Source organism: Antennarius striatus, chromosome 23 (assembly GCF_040054535.1).
Source record: "Antennarius striatus isolate MH-2024 chromosome 23, ASM4005453v1, whole genome shotgun sequence".
In the NCBI taxonomy this organism is placed as follows: Eukaryota; Metazoa; Chordata; class Actinopteri; order Lophiiformes; family Antennariidae; genus Antennarius; species Antennarius striatus.
The window spans coordinates 60,159-87,500 of NC_090798.1; the positions used below are offsets into that span (position 1 = coordinate 60,159).

Consider the following 27,342-nt stretch of genomic DNA (forward strand, 5'->3'; position numbering starts at 1 on the left):
GGGGGGGGGGCATGTAGACATCTGAGCATTCCTCGCTGCATTTAACTGCATACACCAGATTGGTCTTCTGACTGTGTGGTGGGGGGTCTTTTGGGTGGACCAGTCTTTGTCGGAGGGTGTTTCCCAGCTTAAAATACACAGGAACCTTGTATGATTCTGTCTACATGTATGATTCTGTCTACATGTATGATTCTGTCTACATGTATGATTCTGTCTACATGTATGATTCTGTCTACATGTATGATTCTGTCTACATGTTGTGTGATTCTGTCTACATGTTGTGTGATTCTGTCTACATGTTGTGTGATTCTGTCTACATGTTGTGTGATTCTGTCTACATGTTGTGTGATTCTGTCTACATGTTGTGTGATTCTGTCTACATGTTGTGTGATTCTGTCTACATGTGTGATTCTGTCTACATGTTGTGTGATTCTGTCTACATGTTGTGTGATTCTGTCTACATGTTGTGTGATTCTGTCTACATGTTGTGTGATTCTGTCTACATGTTGTGTGATTCTGTCTACATGTTGTGTGATTCTGTCTACATGTTGTGTGATTCTGTCTACATGTTGTGTGATTCTGTCTACATGTGTGATTCTGTCTACATGTGTGATTCTGTCTACATGTTGTGTGATTCTGTCTACATGTTGTGTGATTCTGTCTACATGTTGTGTGATTCTGTCTACATGTTGTGTGATTCTGTCTACATGTTGTGTGACGTCTGTATTGAAGGTTTGAGGGTGAGCTGCTTTTAGACCCCAACGACAGATGGGGGTGTCCTCTCACTGCTGATCCCTCCCCACCCATGATTAACACCGGTCCGGTTCTAACGATAGAAGGAGTGATCCGGTTCTAACGATAGAAGGAGTGATCCGGTTCTAACGATAGAAGGAGTGATCCGGTTCTAACGATAGAAGGAGTGATCCGGTTCTAACGATAGAAGGAGTGATCCGGTTCTAACGATAGAAGGAGTGATCCGGTTCTAACGATAGAAGGAGTGATCCGGTTCTAACGATAGAAGGAGTGATCCGGTTCCAACGATAGAAGGAGTGATCCGGTTCTAACGAGAGGAGTGATCCGGTTCTAACGAGAGGAGTGATCTAGTTCTTGGTGTGGCCAGGTTCGTTGACTGAGGTGAAAGCAGTTCATCCAATAGGAGCTCACGGTTGATTCAAACCTGGACAGGAAGCAGAACCTTTCCTGACTGGACTCTTTCAGAACTTGGAGCTCATCTCTTGTGTTTGTGTCATTATTCTGTGATATTGCTGCTCTCCAAATCAGAAACTGTGTGTTCTGTTCTCATCAAACCTGGCAAGAAGAGGCTCGATTGGATGTATTATCAGCCTTGAATATTCACAGCTCAAAAATCACTCTTCTGGAAATAGTCTCCTTTTTTCAGATGAATCCTCCAACGCAGCGTTTTTAATGTTCTTGGACCTGGAGTTGCTCCTCTCATCTCCTCCCCTGCGTTTGAGTCTATATTTGAGACGACGGCTTTAAAATCTCCTCCTGAGCAGAACAAAGGCAGGATTCACATCAGCTCCACTGTGTTTTCGTTAGCGTTAGCGTTAGCATTAGCGTTAGCATTGATGGATATGCCTCTAGAAGTGGAACGAGTCACGGGGAATGATTCAGTGCTGCTGAGTCAAACTAATGATGTGGAGGTCCGTCCTCTTTAGCACCAGAAACAGGAGCAGTGTGGGGGGGGGTGTCCCGGTGTAAAGGTTTGAACAGCTGGGGGTGGCATGAACTCGAGGGTCCACCACCAACAGATTAATGGCCTTCTGTGAGGACTCTGGATCCAGCCCCCCCCCCCCCCCCCCCCCAGCCGGACACACACACCTCACCGGTGGGGGGGGAGCCCTGTCCTGTGTCAGTGTTCCTGCAGGAGGTCACGAGTTCAGCCCCCCACTCACGTCTGTCTCTGTTCTCTTCCAGTCTGCTGCTTCCTCAGATGGTGGTGAGTACCAGCCAATCAATCAATCCATCAATTACTCCTCTGCTGGGATGAGTCTCCATGGCGACCTTTGCTCCGCCCCCTGTAGAATCCAGCGGCGTCCAGCTGCAGGGCTGCTGCAGTCAGAGCAGCCTGAACAGCAATGGCAGCCTCCCAGGAGCCGGTGGCCACCGGGGGCCCCAGGAGCAGCGGGTGGCCAGCTGGGCCGCCTGCTTCGAGCGGCTCCTCCAGGATCCGGTGGGGGTACGCTACTTCTCGGTGAGACCCCAGAGGTTCTGTTTGGACCGGGACCGGTTCCTCCACTGTCCATCACCCCCCTAGAGCACCGCTCCGCCCACATCGCTCCGCCCACATCGCTCCGCCCACACCGCTCCGCCCATACCGCTCCGCCCATACCGCTCCGCCCACACCAACACTATCCTGCTGACATCACACCAAGTTACTTCCTGTCTACCCAGAAGCCCCGGGGTTGGACTCAGAGAAACTTCCTGTTTGTCTCCACAGGAGTTCCTCAAGAAGGAGTTCAGTGAGGAGAACATCCTGTTCTGGCAGGCCTGTGAGAACTTCAGCCTCGTCCCTGCTAACGATAAGAAGCAGGTGGGCAGTGGGGGCATCTCCTGTGATCCCTGAGGGAATAATTACCCCAGAGGGTAATTAATTACCCAGGGGATAGAATCACACAGCAGGGATTCAGCCGCTGCTAGTTGTTCTTCTATAAGGGTTGGTTTGATTCGTACCTCCAGCTGTCCCAGAGAGCCGGGGAGATCTACAGCAGCTTCCTGTCCAGTAAGGCCACCATGCCGGTGAACATCGACAGCCAGGCCCAGCTGGCCGACGACGTCCTGACCTCGCCCCGCCCCGACATGTTCAAGACGCAGCAGCTGCAGGTATGTGAAGGGCGCCCCTGCTGGTCGGTACAGGTACTGCAGGTATCTGGCAGGTATAATTTTTGTAGTGCTCCGTTTAAAACGCCTCACTATAGTGTCTTCGTGTGTCTACTTCTGATTGGATGATGCCGGTACTGTTGACGAGGTCCCACCCGTTTGCTCCATATTCAATTTTTCTACCAAGCAGGACTTTCCTTTGGCTCATAGTTCATTTGATTGGGTAAAAAGACACATTAATGCGAGACTCCGATGCCCCACAGAAATATGGGGACACTGATGCTGAATAGGTCTGTAGTCTGTAGGTGGCGCTAACAGTTTAGGTTTGACGCTGTCACGCATTCTGCTCAAAACGCATCATTTCAACGGCGAGCATGGAGATATATTTTGAGACGCTGATAATATCTGGGGCTTCTATGTGTGGGGGGGGGGCTTTCAGTGACTTTCAGCATATTGAGTTTTTCTTAGCATCCATCTGGGTTTGTTTATGAGAGGCTCTGAGCCTTTACCACAGAGATAAACACACACTGGCACACACCCACGGAGCAGCGACGCATACTGTACACACACTGCACACACACACACAAACTGCACACACACACACAAACTGCACACACACACACTGCACACAGACACACACACTATATACACACACTGCACACACACACACACACACACACACACTATATACACACACTGCACACACACACACACACTGCACACACACTGCACACACACACACACACACACACACTGTACACACACACTGTACAAACACACTGTACACACACACACACTGCACACACACACACACACTGCACACACACACACACTACACAAACACACACACACTGTACACACACACACACACTGCATACACACACACTGTACACACACACACTGCACACACACACACTGCACACACACACACACACACTGCACACACACACTGCACACACATTTCACACACACACTGCACATACACACACACACACTATACAAACATACACTGTGCACACACACACTGCGCACACGCACCACACACACACACACACACACACACACACACACTGCACACACACACTGCACACACACACTGCACACACACACACACACACACACACACACACACACACACACACACACACTGCACACACACACCAGCATTGACATGCAGGCAGAGATCTGCACATGGTACAATGTCAACTGTTAAGACATGTGTCATAACAGAGGCTGGAGCTAGATGCTAACATGTTAACGCCGTTGCATGTGTCATAACAGAGGCTGAAGCTAGATGCTAACATGCTAACGCCGTTGCTGGTTTATTTGCTGGCGCGCTCCTCATCCTCGCCCACAGATCTTCAACCTGATGAAGTTCGACAGCTACTCTCGGTTCCTCAAGTCGTCCCTCTACCAGGAGTGCATGCGGGCCGAGGTGGACGGCCGACCTCTGCCGGATCCATACCAGATCCCCTGCAGCCCCGCCCCCTCCAAACACAGCGCCAGCTCTGACCGCTCCACACTCTCCACTCCAAAAAAGGTGCCGCCGCTGCTTTCTGCCCCCGGGGCTTTTTATGGAAGTACAGTGTGGTGGGTAACATCGATATCTCTGTTCTCCATCCAGCAGGAGGCCAGGAAGCAGAGGTCAGGGAGGTCGCTGAACGACGAGGGCAGAGACGAGAGCGCCGACAAGAAGAGAGGCATCTTCTTCTCGTGGTCCCGGAACAGGAGCTTCGGAAAGGGTCCAAAGAAGAAAGACATTGGAGACGTCAACCTGGGTGAGAAATAAAGTGTTTCTGAGTGGAAGAGCCCACCTGGTAGAGGGTTTACCCACCAGGAGGGTTTACCCACCAGGAGGGTTTACCCACCAGGAGGGTTTACCCACCAGGAGGGTTTACCCACCAGGGTTTACCCACCAGGAGGGTTTACCCACCGGGAGGGTTTACCCACCAGGATTTACCCACCAGGAGGGTTTACCCACCAGGAGGGTTTACCCACCAGGAGGGTTTACCCACCAGGAGGGTTTACCCACCAGGAGGGTTTACCCACCAGGGTTTACCCACCAGGAGGGTTTACCCACCGGGAGGGTTTACCCACCAGGATTTACCCACCAGGAGGGTTTACCCACCGGGAGGGTTTACCCACCAGGGTTTACCCACCAGGAGGGTTTACCCACCAGGAGGGTTTACCCACCAGGAGGGTTTACGCACCAGGAGGGTTTACCCACCAGGAGGGTTTACCCACCAGGATTTACCCACCAGGAGGGTTTACTCACTGGGAGGGTTTATTCACCGGGAGGGTTTACCCACTAGGATTCAAGGTTCTGACTGGTCCCAGGACTAGAGCCCAGTCTGAACTAGTCCTACACTAGTCCTAGAACTAGTCCTGAACTAGAGCCCAGTCTGAACTAGTCCTGAACTAGAGCCCAGTCTGAACTAGTCCTACACTAGAGCCCAGCCTGAGCTAGTCCCAGAACTAGAGCCCAGCCTGAACTAGTCCTGAACTAGTTCTAGAGCTAGTCCTGAACTAGAGCTCAGTTCTACAATAGAACGAGTCCTACACTAGTCTAGAACTAGTCCTGAACTAGATCCCATTTTGAACTAGTCCTACACTAGTCCTAGAGCTAGTCCTGAACTAGAGCCCAGTCTGAACTAGTCCTACACTAGTCCTAGAGCTAGTCCTGAACTAGAGCCCAGTCTGAACTAGTCCTACACTAGTCCTAGAGCTAGTCCTGAACTAGAGCCCAGTCTGAACTAGTCCTACACTAGTCCTAGAGCTAGTCCTGAACTAGAGCCCAGTCTGAACTAGTCCTACACTAGTCCTAGAGCTAGTCCTGAACTAGAGCCCAGTCTGAACTAGTCCTACACTAGTCCTACACTAGTCCTGAACTAGTCCTAAAGCTAGTCCTGAACTAGAGCCTAGTCTGAACTAGTCTTGAACTGGAGCCCAGCCTGAACTAGTCTATTTACAGGTGGCAGATATCGGGTGTGATGTCGTCTCTTTTCAGAGGCTGTGATTGGCTGTCATTTTGTTTGAAGTTCTTTATAGATGACATTAGAATTTTTTTTTGTTGGTAATTATTTTTATCTGTTTTCTTTGTTATTATTATATATTATTATTATTTTTATTATTAATATTATATTATCATTATTATATAATAATAATAATAATAATAATAATAATAATAATAATAATAATAATAAGGGCCTGTACACAAACATATACATATGTATGATTTTCAACTAACTAGAGTGTGCTACTAATTTCCCTGCGGGGATCAGAACCAGTATACAAAATTTTAAAAATAATTATTATTATTTTTATCTGTATTATCTGTTATCTTATTGGGTGCTGTTTGCTGATGTCACAGAGTACTGGGGCAGTAACGGCCGGAGGGAGTCCCAGGGCTCTTTGTCATCCGGTACCAGTCTGGAGATGCCCACTTCCTGCTCTGCTGGCAAGATGGAGGTAAGATTCCTCTGGATGGATCACCATGGCAACAAAGTCCAGTGTGTTTTTTCCTTTTGACTTGTCGGCCCACTCAGTTTGTTTTTAGACGCAGCCACGGTTACGGCTGATTCTCTGCAGACTTAATCATCCGTCCTTCCTGTCCTCCTCGTCCTCCTGCAGTCTGACAATCGCCATTCGGTGGGGGGGTGGGAGCGCTCCCCCAGGCAGTGCAGTGTGATGCTCCCGGACGGGTCCTGCTCCTCCATCACGCTCCGGCCCGGCTCCTCCATCAGGGATGTCCTCCAGGGTCTCTGTCAGGACATCAACGTGAACATCGCCGCCGTGGACCTCTTCCTGGTGGGGGGAGAGAAGGTGAGTGGGACCAGTGGGATCAGATTCGATGCTGAGCTCAGCCAAAGGAGGACCCTCCTGATCTCCTGTTGTCCCCCCCACAGCCGCTGGTCCTGGACCAGGACTGCCTGACCCTCAGCTCGCGGGACTTGAGGCTGGAGAAGCGAACACTCTTCAGGTCGGCGCCGCCTCACAATGATCTGCTCGTGTTCTCCTCGTGTCACACTCACTGGTGCTCTGCCCCCCCAGGCTGGACCTGGTGCCCATCAACCGCTCCGTGGGGCTGAAGGCCAAACCCACCAAACCCGTCACCGAGGTCCTGCGCCCCGTGGTGGCCAAGTACGGCCTCCACCTCAGCGAGCTGGTGGCCAAAGTAGTAAGTGTTCCCCGGTGGCCCCCTTCATGCCCCCCCAACACAGGGTGGGGCGAGTAGTAAGTGTCCCGATGGCTCCCTTCATGCCCCCCCAACACAGGATGGGGCGAGTAGTAAGTGTCCCGATGGCTCCCTTCATGCCCCCCCAACACAGGGTGGGCCAAGTCGGGGGGTCACCGCATCCTTTTCCATCTCTGCATAGTGGTTTGCCCTCTGACTCAGCACCCCCCTCCCGGAGCCCCAGGGCTGTAATCAAGCATGACGACACCCCTCAAATATGCACCCCCCCCGAGCCCCTGCCAGCTCATTCGTTTGGGTGCTGTGGGTTTCCATGCGTTGTAAATGTGCGATCCAGTGCCCCCCCCCCCCCCCCCAATACTGATCACCCATGTGTCCTTGCAGAGCGGAGAGGCGGAGCCTCTGGACCTGGGGGCCCCCATCTCCAGCCTGGACGGCCTGCGGGTGGTGCTGGAGCGGGCGGAGCCGGCCTCCAGTAAAGGTGACGTCGACACGTCAGCTAAAACCCAGTGTTGCTATGGTAACGCCACACTAACAACATATAACTGTTTCACCGAACAGACAGGTCCAAGTCTACCTCCCTGAAGGGACCCCCCCCAACCCGGAGTCTCTCTGCCACGGTGGGTACAGCCGGCGTCCCGCGCTGCCGCGTCGCTTTCTTTCCGCGCTGCTTCTGCCGGTTTCCCAGCAGCCCTTGGGTCTGACCTAATGCCGCCTGGTGCTGACTCTCCTCACGCTTCTCCCTGTCAGCTAGCATAGCTAGCACTGATGCTAGCATCGCTAGCACTGATGCTAACAAGTAGTAGTCGACCCCAGCCGACGCACCGGGTCGTGGTAATGTGGACGCTACTCAGCAGGGGGCGCCGGCAGCTCCTCCTGACCTCCAGCATGTGACCCCCCCACCATCCCTCCATCTCCTAACAGAGTGCATTGTGGTTGTTGCGTCTGCAGGGAGATGAGAGGGCGGCGCCAAAGGCCTCGGTGAGAGCGGGCGGAGCCGACGCGGCGCTGAAGGGGGAAATGAGAAAACAGAAACAGATTAATATAGACGAGGCTGAAGGTAAACGTCTCCTCTGTTCTGGGGGGTCTCCTGGCTTTGCTTGGCCTCAAGACTAACGGCTCTTTTGACAGCTGTAGGGGGCACTCTGCTGCATGGTGACCCCACTAACCCCCTTTCTCCGGGGGGGCCGACCTAAACCTAAACCCTGGTCTGATCTGATCTGTCTGGCAGAATTCTTCGAGCTCCTGAGTCGAGCCCAGAGCGCCCGGGCGGACGACCAGCGCGGACTCCTGAGTAAGGAGGACCTGGTGCTTCCTGACTTCCTGCGGCTGACCCCGCCCAGCCTGGCCAGCTCCACCCCCGCCTCGCTGAAACAGCCCCGGGAGAACGGCCTCCCCTCACGGGGGGCCCTCACCGCCCGCTCAGAGAGCCTGGACTCGTCCCTCAGCTCCAGCGCCAACGGACCCCCAGGGGCCCGGCGGTGCCTGATGCCCCCCCGCCACCCCATGTTCGGCACCCACCTGTCCCCCATCCCCCGGCCCCCAGACCCCCGGCCGAGCCTCCGCACCGTGGAGGAGGACACCCCCACCGACTTGACCCTGGTGGCAGAAGGTGACATCAACAGCCCCAACAGCACCCTGCTGCCCCCATCGCCATCCTCCCTGCCCTCCGGGGGGGGCAGCCTGCCCGAGGTGAACTTCACACCGCCGACGCCCTGCTGCCAGTCTCAGGACGCAGGCAGGGAGGGAGGGGCCAGTCCAGGTACTTGTACAGGGTGACGACACCAGTGTGTCCCACGTGTATGCATGTGCTCTCACCACCTCCACCACACACCCACTAATGCACTTTAACCACAAGGTGGCGCCAGCGCTCAGGTTCCACTCATAGGAACTGATTGGTTCTATTAAAGCTGTCAAAGCCTGTCCCTATAGATATCACGTGTTTCTGGGTGTGGCCTCATGGAACGTTTGTTCCGGACATTTATTCAGTTTAGTTTGTTCTTTACTCAGAGCGACGGCAGTGAGTCAGAGTTACAGGCAGGGTTACAGTGAGTCAGAGTTACACTGAGCCAGAGTTACAGTGAGTCAGAGTTACAGTCAGTTACACTGAGCCAGAGTTACAGTCAGAGTTACAGTGAGTCAGAGTTACAGGCAGAGTTACAGTGAGTCAGAGTTATAATGCAGAACCAGAGAACGTCCAGTGTTCTGGCTTCAACACACGATCAGGAAACCAGAGACATCAGCAAACGCTGATCGATCATTATGATCAAACGCTGATAGTTACGATCAAACGCTGATCGATCGTTACAATCTAACGCTGATTGATCAGTACGATCTAACGCTGATCCTTAAGATCAAACGTTTATTGATCGTTACGATCAAACGCTGATCGATACTTACAATCTAACGCTGATCGATCGTTACGATCAAATGCTGTGTTGCTCTCAGCACCTTCAGAGCAGTTCCACGAAATCAAGAAGCTTCCTTTTTTCTCACTGGCTTCACTGAAACATGAAACTTTTCCAGCTCTTGCAGCACTGAGGTGAGAGTAATTAGTCCGGGGGGGGGGGTCGTCTAAGCGTGACGTTGTTGGATTGTCTGTCGTTTCTTCATGTCGGTCGTCCACTCCCTGCAGATCTGTTGTAGATCAATAAAGTGATTGTTTACTGTGATTGAGTCGATCTAATAAATGTTAGTGTTGGAAATCAATCGTTTGTCTCTTTATGTCTGAGCTGAATGTCTCCTCCCATCCCCATTCCGTCCCTGCCCCCCCACCCCTATTCCAACTCCCCCCACCGCCTCTGCATGCTTCCTTCCTTGCACTGGTCTGAAGGCTTCCTCCCCTCTTCCTCCTCTCTTCCTTCTCTCCTCTTCTTCCTCTCCTCTTCCTCCTCCTCCTCCTCTTCCTCTTCTTCCTGTCCCGTTCTTCCTCCCTCTCCTCTTCCTCCTCTTCCTCCTCTCTTCCTCCTCTCTTCTTCTTCTCCTCTTCCTCCTCTTCCTCCTCTCTTCTTCTTCTCCTCTTCCTCCTCTTCCTCCTGTCCTCTTCCTCCTCTCCTTTTCTTCCTCTCCTCTTCCTCCTCTAATCTCTTGCTCTCCTGGCTTTTCGCCCCCTTCTGGTTTCTCCATGTCGCTGCAGCCCGTTTGGTTTCCAGCAAGGCGTTTGGTGCCGTCTTGTTTGAGGTTGTCTTGGCTTGTTTCTGGATGGGGGGGTCACTCTTTGTGTGTGGTGACGTGTGCCTCCTGCTAACCTGCGTTTCTGTGCTGGGGGGGTGATCTGAGATGATTCAGGCTGTTTGCTATGTGTATCTGGCTGACTCCTCCCAACACTGGGCGCCATGGTAACCTTATCCACCAGGTGACTGAGCTACAGATAGGAACTGTCAGCCCCTCTCCTCCAATGGGCACAGAGCTTCCTGCCTCCTGAGCAGGTGGACCGTCTTCTCCAGTCTAGAGGCTTCATGAAACCCACTGATGTTCTACTTCAGCAGAATCTTCCTCTTTCACTGACAAACTGCATGGTTTGCTGCCCCCCCCACCCCAGGCTTGTGTATTACTTTTAAACAGATGCCCCCTGCTGTTCCAAAGGAAGAAATAAGTGTTGTAGTGGGGGGAGCAACATGATTGACACTAAACTTAAAAGATGCATCACTCCCACAGATAATAAACTACTGTGTGAACAGAGGTTCTCCAAATTCCACCAGGTGTTAATCAGGTACTCTATTCAGGTGATCAATAAGGTAATCAATAAGGTGATTCATGCATTTAAAGCGTTTCTCCTTCCCTGAAACCCAATAACACCTTTGGAGCGTGAGCATGTCAATAAATAGTTCAGTCACGAAATCTCTGCTCATCAATACGTATCAGGTGAGACGTGCCCCTAAAAGCTGGAGGAATGGTTTCATAGGAATAACAGCCACTAGGGGGCGACATCACACAATGCAACTCCATTGTGATGCGTTTCAACTGGATGCCTGTCAGGGCATTGTAGTTTATATGATAAAGGAAGTTGTGTCGGCTTCATGTCGGGAGTCCGTAGAAGAGGGGTGGGTTTTCTGGATGAGTTAGGGTTAGGTTAGGGTTAGGTTTTGAGTTTGGGGTTAGGTTAGGGTTAGGTTTTGAGTTTTGGATGAGTTGGGTTTTCAGTCTCAGGAGAGGTTGGGTCGTCGTCACAGAGACGATAGAAAGGCTCTTGGCAGTGGATGAGACGTCTACCTGACAGGAAGGAGCTGTAATGACCGGCCTCCACCTGAGGGACCACCTGGCCCCATTTGCCTTCAGACCAGCCTCTCTGTACTCCTAGTGTGGATGTCAGCGCTGACCTCAGGCCAGCCTGACCCCCCCATCTGGAAGCCAGAGGGGGGTTGGCTTCACATTCAGTTTCTCGTCTCAGTGAGAACCTGAGCCGCTGCTGGTCTGTCTGTCTGTCTGTCTGTCTGTCTGTCTGTCTGTCTGTCTGTCTGTCTGTCTGTCTGTCTGTCTGCTAGTCTGTCTGTCTGTCCGTCCGTCCGTCCGTCCGTCCGTCCGTCCGTCTGTCTGTCTGTCTGTCTGTCTGTCTGTCTGTCTGTCTGTCTGTCTGTCTGTCTGTCTGTCTGTCTGCTAGTCTGTCTGTCTGTCTGTCTGTCTGCTGCTCTGTCTGTCCGTCTGCTGGTCTGTCTGTCTGCTGCTCTGTCTGTCCGTCTGCTGGTCTGTCTGTCCGTCTGTCTGTCTGTCCGTCTGTCTGCTCTCTGTCTGTCTGTCTGTCTGTCTGTCTGCTGCTCTGTCTGTCTGCTGGTCTGTCTGTCTGCTGGTCTGTCTGTCTGTCTGCTGGTCTGTCTGTCTGCTGGTCTGTCTGACCACATGATTCACTGAGTCAGTTTCATCAATAGCAAGCTGAATACAGGTGTGAGAAACGTTCACAGGTGAATGAAGGTGTAGGTGTTACCACTGTTCTGCTTTCCCCTCCCTCCAAAGAAACCAGGGAAAGAAAGTTCAGACATGTTTCAGTTCATCTGAAGATACTGTCAGGTGTGTGTTCGAAGAAGTCCTGAAGGCCTCGTTCAAACATTCTGTGTCGTCAGAAACCCACAGAATGATGACATCACTCACTATCACTCACCAGTGATGTCATCATTCTGTGTCGTCAGAGAGCCACACAATGATGACATCACTCACCGGTGATACTCGGTCTACATCCTGTTCAAACTGATGTCAAAATGAGACTAATTCCTGCTCCTCAAACCTCTTTCCTAAAATCGTGACATTTAAAGTCTGATGTAGTTTTGTGTTGGGGGTGGGGTGGGGGGCAGCTGTTGCAGCTCTCAGGCTGTGTTTACATGTGAACATGGAGTGGAGGTGGTCCGTGTTGCGTTTGAGTCACTCTGGTGTTTAGAGTCTCTGGGGCCACGGGGTTCACAGCGGATGTGGCGTTTAAGTGCCATCATAACGACCCCGAGCCACCTGGAAGCCCCCCCGGGTTCACCTCACACGTCATTTATTTACGAGGACAAACTCGTGTTAGAGGCCTTTGATGAGTCGGTATCCAGATTACACAGCAGTCCAACGTGAAGCCGACGGGTTTAGAATTAGAATTACATTCACGAGTGACATCAGCGTGTGTCGCGGCCCCCCAGCCTCGTTCACAGCGACCTTCATGAAGCTCCAAACATCTGGAGCTTCCCTAAAGCTACTCTGAAATCTTCTCTTTCCCGTCATCCACAGAGCAAGAAACGGACCCGAACACCAACTCCGCCTCCGACGGCGCGCCGACGGTCCAGGAGGCAATGAACGTGGAGGAGGTGCACCTGGAGGAGGCGCCGCAGGAGGCGTCCCGGGGCGAGGACTCGGAGCTCAGCCTGAGCTTCCAGGGCTACGTGGCCGAGCTGCGGCAGTGCCAGAGCAAGATGAGAAATGCCCAGATGCCCCACGGGGGCCATAACCCCCCCGAGGGCACCGACTGCACTACGGACATTTACAAGGCCACGGTCGTGTGAGGCGTGACCCCCCCATTGCTGCACTTTGAAAGCCTGAGGCGCCGCCTTGGCAAAGGGAACCGATGGAGACGATGGACTGCATGTTGGACTCCAGGCTTCGATATCGTTCATCCGTCAGCAAATCTCTCGTCGGCTTTTGGTTCTGGTCGTAACTTTGGGACCGTGATGTTTTGTAATGGTTTAGTTCAATAATGAATTCTGTTATGAGTCATGTTAGATTGAGGACAACCACCAACAGCCTTTGGGTACCAGTTTCTAATTAGACACGCATTAGAAATACTCCCAAAGGTGCGTTTAATTCACTTTATACATAAACACTTGATATGTTAGAATGGGATAGGCCACAGCGGTTTGGAAGATGAATGAATGAATGAATTTTAGAATAGGCCCATAATAGTAAGTTGATTTAAACTGGCCTTCACACGTGACTTAGTTTGAGGAGAAAATGCTTTAATATGAATCAAGAAAACTTAAAATAAATTTCTCTTGAAAGAAGAACATTTTTGAAAGAATTGATTAATTTTTAAACAATTTCCAATGGAAAATAAACAATGAAATCCTGAATTGATCAAATGACATTCTACACTATAAATTAAACCATTTATTCCACCTCACAGGAAGGAAAAAAACCAAAGGACCTGCTGTATTAGAACGTTTAGAAAATTTAGAGACAGAAGTGATTTATGGATCAGAACGCAGACCATTCCGTTTTCTTGAATATTTAACTATTTCATGTTTACATCTTCTTCTTGTGTTTTACAGATAATACATGGTGGTACCTTTATTGTTTGTACCTTTTGCTTCTGTGGTTTTGAGGTTGTCCACTTCTTGAATTATTAAAAGCATTGATGGCTCCAACCAGACGTCTTGGTTCTTGAATTCCTGACAGCAGGGAACTCGAGATCGGCTCCTGACCTCTGACCTGCCTCACAAAGACATACCTGAACATCTTATGTAAGACGGTCACAGCAATATTCTCCCACTGGACATATTTGAGTACCTAATGTGTTTGTTAAGTTCGTCAGAAATGTTAATATTTGACTGAAGTTGTATTAGTTGAGGAACTGCCCTCGGTTGTGTATCTGTCCCGCTGTGGAGGTTTGGCATCTGGAGAGAGATCATTACAGGTGGTGAAAATTAGAGGTTAGATGATGAGACAGGGAATGAGAGGGAGCGTGTCACCGCTGGAATCTGACAACATGAGGTCTAGAACGGTCCGCTGGCTTCACTTTCGTATTGATTTCAAAAGTCCTGCCATTTAAGTTCTTAATGGAGTTAAGTCTCTGTTACACAGATCAGCAAAGAGGAGTTCAAATTCAAGTCAAATTCATTTAATATCTGTATTTTTGATTTACAAAAACATTAATACTAACATGGAAAAAATAATCAATAATTTAGTTTTGACAATTCAAAGCTTTCAGTTGAAAATAAATTTTTAATCAAACCAACAAGTTAAAAAAAAAAACATATTCATTGTAGAAATTCCTGAGTTATTTCAGATCACAAATATCTATTGGAATTCAAAATATCCAATATTCGGTTCAAACTTTATAAATTTTCATTTTTTATGTAAACTTGGAATTGCAGTTGCAAGGCAGTGATTTCAGACACCTAAAACTGCATTGGGTAACATCAGTAGCATATTAGTTATGTGAAATACATTTATAAAATAGTGGAAATTATACCTGTCAAAATTGCACATATTGTAAAAATATAATTATTAGAGCCATGTATAATTCTATTCCAACAATCTAGAATGACTTTCCAACATGTCAACATTTCGTTACAAACAACAAAGACTGTTTCTCAGTCATACTTATATGAGAAAATTGCCAAATGTTTTAGTCAGGTGAAAACACACCTGTAATGTTTCAGCAGGTCACACACCTTTATAATAATAATATAAAATTTATAATAATAAAATTTAATAATGACATTTATACTCAGTTTCAATTTTACATCGAAATTAAGTAAACGTGAAAATCTGGAGGAATGCTAAGCGCTCAGATATTCAGCCTGGCTAGCTTAGCTTGACTAAAAGAATGACATTTATTGAAAACTTAAATTAATAATGTTTTTACGTGAGGACAATCCTCATGTGTGTTCTAATAAGTGTGTATTTATAAATTGATTATGTGAATAATGAACCTCTTTATTAACATCGCCATAAGGACGGACTCTTGCAGCGCCACCTGTCGGCTCGGCGGCCTCCGTCCCTCCTGCGTAAAGTTCGGTCTGTGGGCAACTTTGAAGGAGACAGAAGGTGTGAAGGGACCCCCGCCGGGACGCCGATACCTCCGGGAGAGATGAGCCTCATGACGCAACTGCTTCACTCATCGCGGCGCGGATCCGAGTGGGACGGGACAACACGGACGGTCTCCCGCGTTTCCTCTGAGCACCACGGACTGAGGACCCGGAGCGGACCGGTTCAGCTGATCCTCCTCCCAGGTTTGGACACCGGCTCCGTTTGGACCGACACATGATGGCAAACATTCTCCTGCTGTTCTTCCCGTGGGTCGTCACAGCGCGGATGGTGAGTTTCTGTCACCCCACGCATCTCCGTGGGTCTCCACTGGTGGCATTTTCGTGCGTAAAAGGCACAAAACAGAAAATAAAACAACTTTTCGCCTGGATTGCAGCGCAGTTTAATCCCTGACAATGAGAAAGACCTCTCCAAAGAACCATACGAGGACAGCCGAAAAGGTAAGACTCACCTGAGTGCTGTTGGATTTATGGGGGGGGGGGCTCTCATTTGTTTAGGACATGAATATAAAGACTTTGGCGCAAGTCTGTAACCGGCTGCAGCGTCATGTCGGTTTGGAATTGCTGTCCGCCGATCTGCACCGTCAATAGTTAACGGAGTCGGTGTGCTTGGGGGCGGGGGGGGGCACCAAGTTATTGAAACACATTGTGATCTCACTTTTATTGTTTTGAACCCCCTGCGCTCAGTGGAAATCCCTAACCAAGTGTTTTTCTGCCAGTTCTCACGACGACCGGCAAAGAATGTAAATTCCCATTTCGTCAGGGTGGAAGGATTCATCACCAGTGCATCACCTTCCTGTCCTCAGCACCCTGGTGAGTCCCCTGTGACCCAACCCTAACTCTAAGTCCCTAACCCCGGTGACCCAACCCTAACCCCGGTGACCTAACCCTAACCCAACTCAGCCATGTTCCTTCTTTTCCAAGTTTAAGAAGTGAAGCTCGGTTTTCTCTGCAGGCTTGTAAAGTTTCAACAAAGCTGGACTCATTTTTTGTCAAACCAATAACAGCACAGCTGTGCAGCATTACAGGCCAATCCAGCAGTACTAGGGTACTATCTAGGGTTCTATCTAGGGCATTAGGGTATGCTCAGCTTTGTTAAAGTCACTATTGAACCAACAAGCCCATGAACGACCTCCAAACCACGACCTCCAATCTGGTGTGTTCTGGTGAGTCACGCGGTGACGGAGGGATTCGCAGGAAGATGCTGATGCACTGTGTCATCATTCTGAGTCGGAACACGTATTTACCACTGCAGTTATGAGGGATTTATGCAACTGGAAATGTATAAATGTCTTTAATGAGATAACTGTCCGACCCAGTCGACAAGTCGTTGGTGGGCCCAGTGATGATTTGTGTTCACTAGAGTGTCGTCATAGCGTTAACTTATAACACACTCAGGACAGCTTGGATCTGTCGTTCTGTCCCGCGGAAGCAGAGTTAGGCAACAGTATGCCACAGTTAGATTTAAGGAGTGACTGAACGACAGAGTTCCTTTTTTTAATCATTTAGAGATGCCCCTAAATGATTAATTACTGTAATCATTACAGTAAATTAAAACAAGGCAGTCAGAGATGCAACATCCTGTGACATCATCACATTTTTGATTCTCTGGCTTCCTGTAAATGTTGCTTTTTGTTTGGTGATTATATCATCAGGTTTCATAGATGTGTACCTAAAGATTAAGATTAAAAGATTAAATCCACTTTATTCATCCACACAAATGGGGAAATTTTCTTTTCCACCCCAGTTTTGTACATGCATATATATATATACATATACAGTATACTGTATATTTGTTAGTCCGAGCACACACAAACATCGTATACAGGCCCCTGAACAAACACAAGACACACTAGGGGCCTGTAGGCATACAGTTAATAATCAGTACAGGAGAGGTGGAGGGACGGGTCGCGAGTATAAAAGAGAAAATGTGACCTTGACTAGTATTTATTCTGTCAGTATTTATTCATAATATAATTTCCTCCGGGATTACTAAAGTATCTATCTATCTATCTATCTATCTATCTATCTATCTATCTATCTATCTATCTATCTATCTATCTATCTATCTATCTATCTATCTATCTATCTATCTATCTATCTATCTATCTATCTATCTATCTATCTTTCAAGGTCAAGGTTGTGATCTAGTTTTCATCCCCTTGCCTCCCTGAATATAACGCCTTTTCTTTCGTCTTTCTATCTTATCTGGTTCCTGAGATATGTGCAAAAAAATGTAAAAAAGTTCAAATTTGACCTTGACCTAGTTTTCTTAAGGTCAAGGTCATCATCTCATCTTCATCCCCTCTGCTGCCTGAGTCATGTGCTTTTTGTTTCATCTTTCTATCTGAATGGTTGTGGAGACATTTGGTGGACGAACGGACGGACACACCAACACTGACGTTACAACACATCACCGCTTTGAAGATGGAATTATAATAAATTAAACATCAATGCCATCGATGCTTTCGATTGGTGGATGAAATGAGCAGATTCAACATCATTCATTGTCAAACGGGTCTGGAGCTACATGCTAACATCCGTACAATAACAGGGCTGTACTGGAGCTACATACTAGTGTTGCGTGCTAGCGTGTTCTGAATGAGTGTTGGTATGCTGATGATGACACGTTTACATCAACATGCTGATATTACAGCAGGTGATGGGTGTGTCATCAGGTCTGGGCGGCAGTGGCTCAGTGGGGGGCGGCAGTGGCTCAGTTTGGGGCGGCAGTGGCTCAGTGGTAAAGCGGGCGGTAGAGCAGGTCATCCTATGATTCAAGATCGGCGGTTCGATTCCCGCTCCCGCCCCCCCCCAAAATATACCCGGAGGTGAGCTGACAGTGGGAGGTGTCAGCTCATCTCCGGAGCACTGCCGAGGCACCCTTGAGCAAGGTGCCGTCCCCTTTACAAAAAAATTGCTCATTTGAGGCGCACCAAGAAGGAGCTGCCTGCCACTCTACCTCCCCTGCATGCCTACAGGCCCCCTTGTGTGTGTGTGTGTGTGTGTGTGTGTGTGTGTGTGTGTGTGATACAGGGGCCTGTACTCACATGTATGCATGCGTTTGTAATCAGTAGCTAGAGTGTGCTGTCTTAATTTCCCTTCGGGGATCAAACCAGTATATAAATTTAAAAAAAAAATTAAAAAAATCTGGTTGGTTCCTTCTTCTTGTTGACTTCCTGTTCACACCAGACGTGTTTCCTGTTGCAGGTGTTCCCTCACACATAACTTTGATCGTGACCGACGGTACGGCTTCTGCAGACCGGACCAAACTCAGCCCAACGGTTGGTCCCCCATGGGCGTGTGATGAGGGTTAGCCGTTAGCTGTTAGCTGTTGTTCATCCTCCACTCTGCCCTTCCTCCCTGATGTTCTGCAGTCTCCGTTAACGTGTGGCGTGGCGTCAGCGACCCGTGTCGGGTCAACCCGTGTCAGAACGGCGGCGTCTGCAGGCCAATCCCACACACTCTCTGGTTTGAGTGTTCCTGTCCAGAACGCTTCAGCGGGAGCGTCTGTGAGCAGCGTACGTCCACTTCCTGTTCCTGTTATTACTGCTGTTTAAAGTTCCCTTTATACAGGTTTACAACAAAGTGAATTACTGTTAAAGTCAAGGTTTTCACATTTTCACCATTACTGGGTCGTGACTGGAGCGTCGACACAAATAAACGTCTGAATGAGGAAATTATTTCTGGAAACTGACAACTCACAACTTTATTTACTTTATATTCAGACGTAGTTTAGAAAGACTTTCTCTGGATCTCACTGATTAATTCAGTGTTTAAAACACGTCCACTCAGGGATGAAGGCGTGAGATGCGTTCAAAAGCGTGGGAGAAACCTGTGAGGTCGACCTTTACAGCCAGATCCGTAAAGGTGAAACGTGTCTGATATCAGGAAGGACGTTCATCTCTGTGCTCATTCTGACACCAGTTTCAGCTGAAGCTTCGGTTTCAGAAAAATCAATGTAATGAGAAAAGAGTGTGATCATGTGACCCGTTTGGGCTCAAAGTCTTTTAATGTCTCCCTCCAAACAACCAACGCTTTGCTCTGAATGCTTCAGTCTCACCGCTGCCTTTGTTTGTCAGAAAGGTGCTACGAAACTCTACACCTGCGCTTTTATGACAGCGGGGCGTCCTGGGGGCGGATCCACCTCCGGAACGTGGAGCAGTGCTCATGCGTGTCGGGGGAAACCAGGTGTGAACGGGTTCGCTACACAGGTAAGATATGCTGCCATTATTCTGGGTTGTGTTTCTGTCGTCTGCTTTTGTTGGCATGACGACAAGCTACCCCCCCCCAACGGCCGAGTCAGTGAACCGAAACCCCCCCTGAAGCTGCAGACACGTCGCCTTGAACAGGTTCAACCTTCAAGGACAGAATTCCCCCGTTACTTCACGTCAGGATCCTCTTTTATCAAAGACCAAAAACCAGGTATCGGGTCTAACCCCGACCTCCCCAACCCTAACCTGACCCCCCCAGTCCAAAGGAAAGCTTTCTCCCTTTGATCCGTCTCCACAATTACAGGAGTAACCCCCCACAGAAGAAATAGCAGATTAAATGACTCGGTGTGACTCATGATGGCGTTTCAACACCCCCCCCCCCCCCTCGGGTGTGTGATATGTGTTCATCTCAATGAGGGCGTGTTCATGACCCCCCCTCAGGTGTGTGATGTGTGTTCATCTGGATGGGGGGGTGTTCATGAAACCCCTTGGTTGTGTGATGTTCTGGGACACGGAACAGATCCTCGGCTCAGAGTTAACCCCCCCCCCCGAACTCAAACATTTTAAGTTTCAACATTTTAGAAAAAAATTTCCTTTGGTTTGTAGAGAATTAACATGAATTAATTAACATTAATTAATTATTATGAAATGATTAACATGAATTAATTAATTAGCATTAATGCTAACATCTGTTTACTTGCTACTTCTAGGTTGTTGGTTAGCGAACTAGCATGCTAATGAGTGCCATCCTAAACAGTTAGAAAACCAAAACATGGAGCTGAAAGGCACTAAAGAGGAAGTTTTGTTTCTTAAAGGGGCTGAATGTTTATTTAGTACTCATTAAAAATGTAGTGAGGCAGTTATCAGCTAGCAGGAAGTCAATGTTACCGTGGCGACAGGACCATCATCAGCCCCTCTTTGTCTTCCAGCCTGCCGCTCGAACCCGTGCCAGAACGACGGAGCGTGCCGGTTGGTCAGCGCCACCGGCAGGGAGGTGTGCAGCTGTGGGCGTGGCTACGGCGGTCCGTTCTGCAGCCTGGGTGAGTCACAGCTGGCGCGGGTCGTGGTGTTCCCTGCCCCGGGGGCATTTGTCACGTGCTGCTCACACAGCCAGAGCGTGTTCACACCTGTGTGTGAGTGTGTGTGAGTGTGTGTGAGTGAGAATGGGCTGATGAGTGGTGGCAGGTGAAGACACGTTACAGTTTCACGCCCATTGCCCCGGTGTTGTTCACCTGCTCGTGTCACGCTCCCTGATGGTTTTGTTTTGCGTGTTTCTGTTCACGCGTGTGCAGAGCCGGAGGCAGAGTGCTACAACGGCAGGGGCACGGGATACCGGGGGGTGGGGGGCACCACTCTCTCCGGCGCCCCCTGTCTACCGTGGGACTCGGAGCTGATGTACAACGAGCTCCACGTGGGCACTGTGGGGGCCGCGCCCCGCAGAGGCCTGGGGGATCACGCCTTCTGCAGGTGTGTGTCCAGTCATCCTCCTAGCTAACTTCCTGTCACATGACTCCATCTGTGTGATCATTTGGTTGCCGTTACCCCCCCCCCATTTCATTGCCGCGTCCAGACCTCCTGATCAGCGTCCCAATCCTCTCCCAGCTAGAAAAACCTGTGAGCTGGTCCTCAGCCCTTACCTGTGTGCTAACACCTGTGTGTGCTAACACCTGTCTGTGCTAACAGCTGTGTGCTAACACCTGTGTGCTAACACCTGTGTGTGCATACACCTGTGTGTGCTAACACCTGTGTGTGCATACACCTGTGTGTGCTAACACCTGTGTGTGCATACACCTGTGTGCTAACACCTGTGTGTGCTAACACCTGTGTGCTAACACCTGTGTGTGCTAACACCTGTGTGTGCTAACAGCTGTGTGCTAACACCTGTGTGCTAACACCTGTGTGTGCATACACCTGTGTGTGCTAACACCTGTGTGTGCATACACCTGTGTGTGCTAACACCTGTGTGTGCATACACCTGTGTGTGCTAACAGCTGTGTGCTAACACCTGTGTGCTAACACCTGTCATGTGCTAACACCTGTGTGTGCTAACACCTGTCATGTGCTGACACCTGTGTGTGCTAACATCTGTCATGTGCTGACACCTGTGTGTGCTAACATCTGTCCCTCAGTAGGAAAGGCCCTCAGGGGCAACTAGCTGCCATAAAACCACCACCAGCGTTAAAAGGAGCATGGATCAAAAAAAGAAAAAGGCTTATTTGCTCCACGCTCCCTTCTTTACAGCGGCCCTCAAAACCCCTCGAAGCTAACCAATGGGGAGGGGCACCAAACCCACACTCTGGCAGGCTGGGGGGCATAAAGGTTGACTTTTTTGCTGAAATATTGTTAGAATCAAATAAATTTACCCCCTGAGCTCCTGTTGGTAACAGAGGAGCTGCCCCCCCCCCCTGTCTGCAGGAACCCCGACGGGGACAGGAAGCCCTGGTGCTACACCCTGAAGGACAGCGCCATCTCCTGGGAGTACTGCAGCGTGCCGTCCTGCAGGATGCCTCTGAGTGAGTACACCCCCCCACTGAAGACATGAAGTGAGTCTCACGAGTGTGTGTGTGTGTGTGTGTCATCACTGAGTGTGTGTGTGCCATCACTGAGTGTGTGTGTGTGTGTGTGTGTGTGTGTGTGTGTGTGTGTGTGTGTGTGTGTGTGTGTGAGTCATCACTGAACAGAAGGTGTAACACACCTGTTAGCTTAGCCGCCCCGTTGGACTTTTCTAGACATGAACTCTTTGTTCTTCTGATGTCACTTCCTCCCTGCTGATGTCACTTCCTCCCTGCTGATGTCACTTCCTCCCTGCTGTCCCTCTGAGGACGTCCTGCCTTCATGTCAGAGTTGTTTGAAGATCGATTGATCATCATCAGGTTAAACTTCATGCGCTGAAACATCTGATGTCTGCGTTCCCTCAGGGTTGATTGACAGGAGGCGGTTTTATTTTATTTAAATGCGTCCGTCTGTTTGTGTTTTTATTTTTATTTTTATTTTTGTGAACCATCATTTGTTCTCAAACCTGAACATGAGTAGAACCCAGTCCGTCTTTACTGAGTAGAATCCAGCAGGTCGAGTCTTTATTGTTCTGAAACACGGCTCAGGTGTGATGACAGGAAGTAAAGGCGTCCTGAACCAACACGCCGCGTCAGGCGGGGTCACATCACCCCCACATCACCCCCACACCACCCCCCCACGTCACCCCCACACCACCCCCCTACGTCACCCTCCACACCACCCCCCCACATTACCCCCACACCACCCCCCCACGTCACCCTCCACACCACCCCCCCACGTCACCCTCCACACCACCCCCCCACATTACCCCCACACCACCCCCACACCACCCCCCCACGTCACCCTCCACACCAACCCCCCACATCACCCCCCACATCACCCACACATCTGTTCCTGTGCTGCTCCAGGGGGGACATCCAGGAGGGGGGACATCCAGGAGGGGGGACATCCAGGAGGGGGGACATCCAGGAGGGGGGACATCCGGGAGGGGGGACATCCAGCGGGAAAAACAAAAATGTCCAGGAGAGGTATTTAGAAAGCATAGCAGAGACCTAGTCTAGCCTTTAGCGGTTTAGCTTGTTAGCTGTAGCCTAGCCTTTAGCGGCTTAGTTTGTTAGCCATAGCCTAGCCTTTAGCGGTTTAGTTGTTAGCTTAGCAGCAGCCCTGCCGTCCGTTAAGTCGTCCTGTTTTTTGCCCGTTTCCTCCCGTAGCTTCCTCTCCAAGGTTTACCCTGTTCAACAATCTGCCCCAAGTCAAAAGACCCCGACCCTCCAAGCCACGCAAGAAGGCAATTTGTGGGACGAGGCACAGGAAGAGGATGTCGATTGCCAGAGGGCGGATCCTGGGGGGCAACTCGGCCCTTCCGGGCACCCACCCCTGGATGGCCGCCCTGTACATCGGACAGACGGACTTCTGCGCTGGAACCCTGATCTCGTCTTGTTGGGTCGTCTCCGCCGCTCACTGCTTCTTCCGCAAGTATGAACCGGTTCCCTTTACCCCCCCGGGGGGGGGGGGGGTCGGTTGGGGAAAGTAATAAAGGCTGTTTAAAAAAGGTTGAATTAAGAAAAGAAATTCCCCCCTAAATTTTAAATCAAGTAGAGAAAAAACCGTCCCACCCCCCCTTAAACTCTGGAGGCAGCAGAGGAACGAATCGACTTCAGACAAGGTCAAGAATATAAAGTCATGTGATCGGAAAGCTTTGACCCCCCCACCACCTCAGCTTTACATTTAGACACACATGCAGTCAAACCGTGTGACTGGGAGATGTTGTGCTGTCATTCCATCATTGGGGGGTTCATCCTCTGGGGAGCAGGAAGGAGTTTGGGGAATCTGGTTAGAATTTAATAAATCATGGAGTTTAGCGGTTGAGTCGTAGATCGACGGCAAATGGAGACAGCAGGTTTTATTCAGCGACCTGTAGGGGGCGCTGCTCCTGGTGATGCTTGTGGTTCTTCCTCAGCCCCCTGAAGACCCAGATCCGGGTGGTGCTGGGCCAGCAGAGGTTCAACCAGACCGACCCCAACACCAGGACGTTCGGAGTGGAGGAGTACATCTTCCCCAAACACTTCTCAGTGTTCAACCCAACACTACACGACATAGGTAACACACACACACACACACACACACACACACACACACACACACACACACACACACACACACACACACACACACACACACACACACACACACACACACACACACACACACATGACTCACCACCCAGAGGACCTCCTTCTGGTCTGTTTGTCCAGATGTGCGTCACCCAGCAGCTGCCCCCCCCCACTAGAAAGCATTCCCACGTTCAGACACACGGCCTGACTGGGGGGCGTGGCCGGTTCTGACTCCGCCCTTCCGTTACAGGGCTTGAACCCCAATCTGTGTGTTTCCAGTTCTGATCCGGCTGAAGAAGCAGAACCGGCGCTGCGTGAGGAGAACCCCCTTCATCCGGCCCATCTGCCTCCCAGACAAAAACACATCCTTCCCCGACGGCTACTGCTGCGCCATCAGCGGCTGGGGGCATATGCATGAGAGTGAGTGGTGGGGGGGGCACAGCCAGCGAGCTGCCAGCTAGCAGCAAGAGGGTTCAGCTGTTCTGTTGGGGGCACCTGGTTCACGGGGTTCGATTGGCTCCTGGTAATGTTTGGACTCCTCCCCCAGAGGCGGAGGGATACTCCAGCCTGCAGGAGGGCGGAGTCAGGCTGATTCCACACCGCACCTGCAGGAAGCCGGAGGTTTACGGGAACCACGTGACCGCAGACATGCTCTGCGCCGGGCTGAACGGCTGCGTCGACGCCTGTCAGGTAAAACGCAGGGTGAAAAAAAACATCAGGTGTTAAAAAATAAAATCTAGTTCAATCGACTTACTTATTTTGTTTTTAAGTTATTGGAAAGAATTGTGGGTAAAATAAGTTCCTGGGGCCTCATTAGCCATCAGCCCCTCTTGGCTCTGGGGGGGGGGTTTACAACAATCTGAGTCCTAGAGAGAGGCCTGCAGCCCCCCGAGCCCACCCCCCTGACCTACCCCCACCCTGCATGAATTAAACTCCCTCCTCTTACATGAAATGTCAGTTATTTAGTTCCCTCAGTTCCCTCAGAGTGTGACTCTGTGGGTGTGTGTGTGTGTGTGTGAGAGTGTGTGTGTGTGTGTGTGTGTGTGCGTGTGTGCGTGTGTGTGAGTGTGTGTGTGTGTGTGTGTGTGTGTGTGTGTGAGTGTGTGTGTGTGTGTGTGTGTGTGTGTGCGTGCGTGCGTGTGTGTGTGTGTGTGTTCACGTGTTTCTGCAGGGTGACTCTGGGGGCCCTCTGTCCTGCTCCAGGAATGATGTCAGCTTCCTGTACGGGGTCATCAGCTGGGGGGAGGGATGCGGCCGCTCTGGAAAACCGGGGGTTTATACCAGAGTGGGGAACTACCTGGACTGGATCAATACAGTGATTGGACGCAAAGCCAAGGATTCATGACGGGACTTTAGGGGTTAGGATTAGGATTAGGGTTAGAGTTACAGACACCAAACGCTACCATGGTTTTAATTTGAAAGGCTCGTGGAATTATAGTGTGTATATATTTTATACTTGTGAAACATTCTGTGACTGAATAAATCTTTACTTGAACCTGTCCAGACTCCTTTTCTGTTTAAGGTTAGCTCAAGTTTTGAAATTTGTCTGTTTATTTAAAAATAAGCATCATCTTATTTTCAGCGTTGAGGATGTTGATAGAGAAGTACAGAGAAGGCCAGAGGGAGCTGCATTGTGTTTTTGTAGATCTGGAGAAAGCTGATGACAGGGTGTCCAGAGAGGAACTGTGGTATTGTATGAGGAAGTCTGGAGTGGCAGAGAAGTATGTTAGAGCGGTGCAGGACATTTATCGGCTACTTCTGTCTGCTTCCATGGCTGGCGATAGCACAAGCTGTACAGTGGTCCTGTTTCACCATCCACTAGGGGAGTGCTGGTTCTGCCTCATTTGGTTCTGCTGTGGTTTTGGGGTTTTGCCAGAGTAACCTTGACTTTAACTTTTTTGAGCTCAATGACTTAGGCACTGTCTGGTCTGTCCTCAGAGTGGTGGATCCTCTGATCGGTGACCTCTGTGTGCTTCATCGGCTGGTGGTGACTCGCTCTACTGGATGGATCGGCATGCCTTTGTCATACATTCATTGTTACTGTTATTGTCACTGTTATTATTATTGTGTTGTTAATCTGTACATGCGGTATCTATTGCTTTGTCTGTCCACTCCTGGAAGAGGGCTCCCTCCTCTGCAGTCTTCCTGAGGTTTCTCCCATCCATTTTTTCCCCTGTTAAAAGGGTTTTGGGGGGAGTTGTTCCTTATCCGATGCGAGGGTCGTACTGCTTGCAGTGCACAAAGGTCAGAGGGATATCGTCCATGTGCAGATTGTAAAGCCCTTTGAGACGTTGTTTGTGGATCTGGGCTATATAAGAATAAATAAACTTGAAACTTGACATGTATGAGGACTGTAAGACAGTGGTGAGGTGTGTGTAGGTGTGACAGAGGAGTTCAAGGTGGAGGTGGGACTGCATCAGGGATCAGCTCTGAGCCCCTTCTTGTTGCTATGGTGATGGACAGGCTGACAGACCAGGTTAGACAGGAATCTCCATGGACTATGATGTTTGCAGATGACATTGTGATCTGCAGTGAGAGCAGGGAACAGGTGGAGGAGAAGCTAGAGAGGTGGAGGTTTGTCCTGGAAAGGAGAGGAATGAAGGTTAGCCGCAGTAAGACAGAGTACATGTGTGTGAATGAGAGGGACCCAAGTGGAAGAGTGAGGTTACAGGGAGAAGAGATCAAGAAGGGGGAGGATTTGAAGTACTTAGGCTCAACAGTCCAGAGCAATGGAGAGTGTGGAAAAGAGGTGAAGAAGCGTGTCCAGGCAGGATGGAACGGGTGGAGGAAAGTGTCAGGTGTGATGTGTGATAGAAGAGTTTCAGCTAAAATGAAAGGAAAGGTGTACAAAACTGTGGTGAGACCAGCGATGTTGTTTGGTCTAGAGACAGTGTCACTGAGGAAAAGACAGGAGACAGAGCTGGAGGTAGCAGAGATGAAGATGCTGAGGTTCTCTCTGGGAGTGACCAGGATGGATAGGATCAGGAATGAGTCCATCAGAGGGACAGCACATGTTAGAGGTTCTGGAGATAAAGTCAGAGAGGCCAGACTGAGATGGTTTGGACATGTCCAGAGGAGAGATAGTGAATATATTGGTAGAAGGATGCTGAGTTCTGAACTGCCAGGCAGGAGGCCTAGAGGAAGACCAAAGAGGAGGTTTATGGATGTAGTGAAAGAGGACATGAAGGTAGTTGGTGTGAGAGAAGAGGATGAGAAGACAGGGTTAGATGGAGGAC

General features: G+C 49.9%; 2 protein-coding genes across 4 annotated transcripts in view; both read left to right on the plus strand.

Annotated features, from left to right (window-relative positions):
* The window catches only part of LOC137590674 (regulator of G-protein signaling 12-like), a 33,052-nt gene extending 19,192 nt beyond the window's left edge, over positions 1-13,860 (plus strand). The window contains exons 3-17 of one of the 3 annotated variants that reach the window (XM_068308387.1): positions 1,939-1,960; positions 2,046-2,215; positions 2,462-2,554; positions 2,701-2,844; positions 4,199-4,381; positions 4,469-4,619; positions 6,212-6,309; positions 6,472-6,663; positions 6,747-6,820; positions 6,892-7,018; positions 7,418-7,514; positions 7,595-7,653; positions 7,985-8,093; positions 8,265-8,795; positions 12,731-13,860. In XM_068308387.1, the coding sequence (XP_068164488.1) occupies positions 1,939-1,960; positions 2,046-2,215; positions 2,462-2,554; positions 2,701-2,844; positions 4,199-4,381; positions 4,469-4,619; positions 6,212-6,309; positions 6,472-6,663; positions 6,747-6,820; positions 6,892-7,018; positions 7,418-7,514; positions 7,595-7,653; positions 7,985-8,093; positions 8,265-8,795; positions 12,731-13,002 (2,322 nt within the window). In that variant the 3' untranslated portion in view covers positions 13,003-13,860. Of the gene's footprint in view, positions 1-1,938; positions 1,961-2,045; positions 2,216-2,461; positions 2,555-2,700; positions 2,845-4,198; positions 4,382-4,465; positions 4,620-6,211; positions 6,310-6,471; positions 6,664-6,746; positions 6,821-6,891; positions 7,019-7,417; positions 7,515-7,594; positions 7,654-7,984; positions 8,094-8,264; positions 9,788-12,730 lie in introns of those variants that run through there. The other 2 variants (XM_068308386.1, XM_068308388.1) reach the window with 2 other exon arrangements.
* Positions 13,861-15,402: 1,542 nt separating this feature from the next.
* Positions 15,403-25,773, plus strand: LOC137590676 (hepatocyte growth factor activator). Its single transcript, XM_068308389.1, has 14 exons — positions 15,403-15,535; positions 15,642-15,705; positions 15,984-16,077; positions 18,475-18,548; positions 18,642-18,785; positions 19,347-19,478; positions 20,408-20,518; positions 20,771-20,945; positions 21,894-21,991; positions 23,204-23,468; positions 23,953-24,092; positions 24,386-24,526; positions 24,654-24,796; positions 25,278-25,773. The coding sequence occupies exons 1-14, from the start codon at positions 15,482-15,484 to the stop codon at positions 25,449-25,451; spliced, it is 1,809 nt and encodes a 602-aa protein (XP_068164490.1). The 5' UTR covers positions 15,403-15,481; the 3' UTR covers positions 25,452-25,773.
* Positions 25,774-27,342: the final 1,569 nt, after the last annotated feature.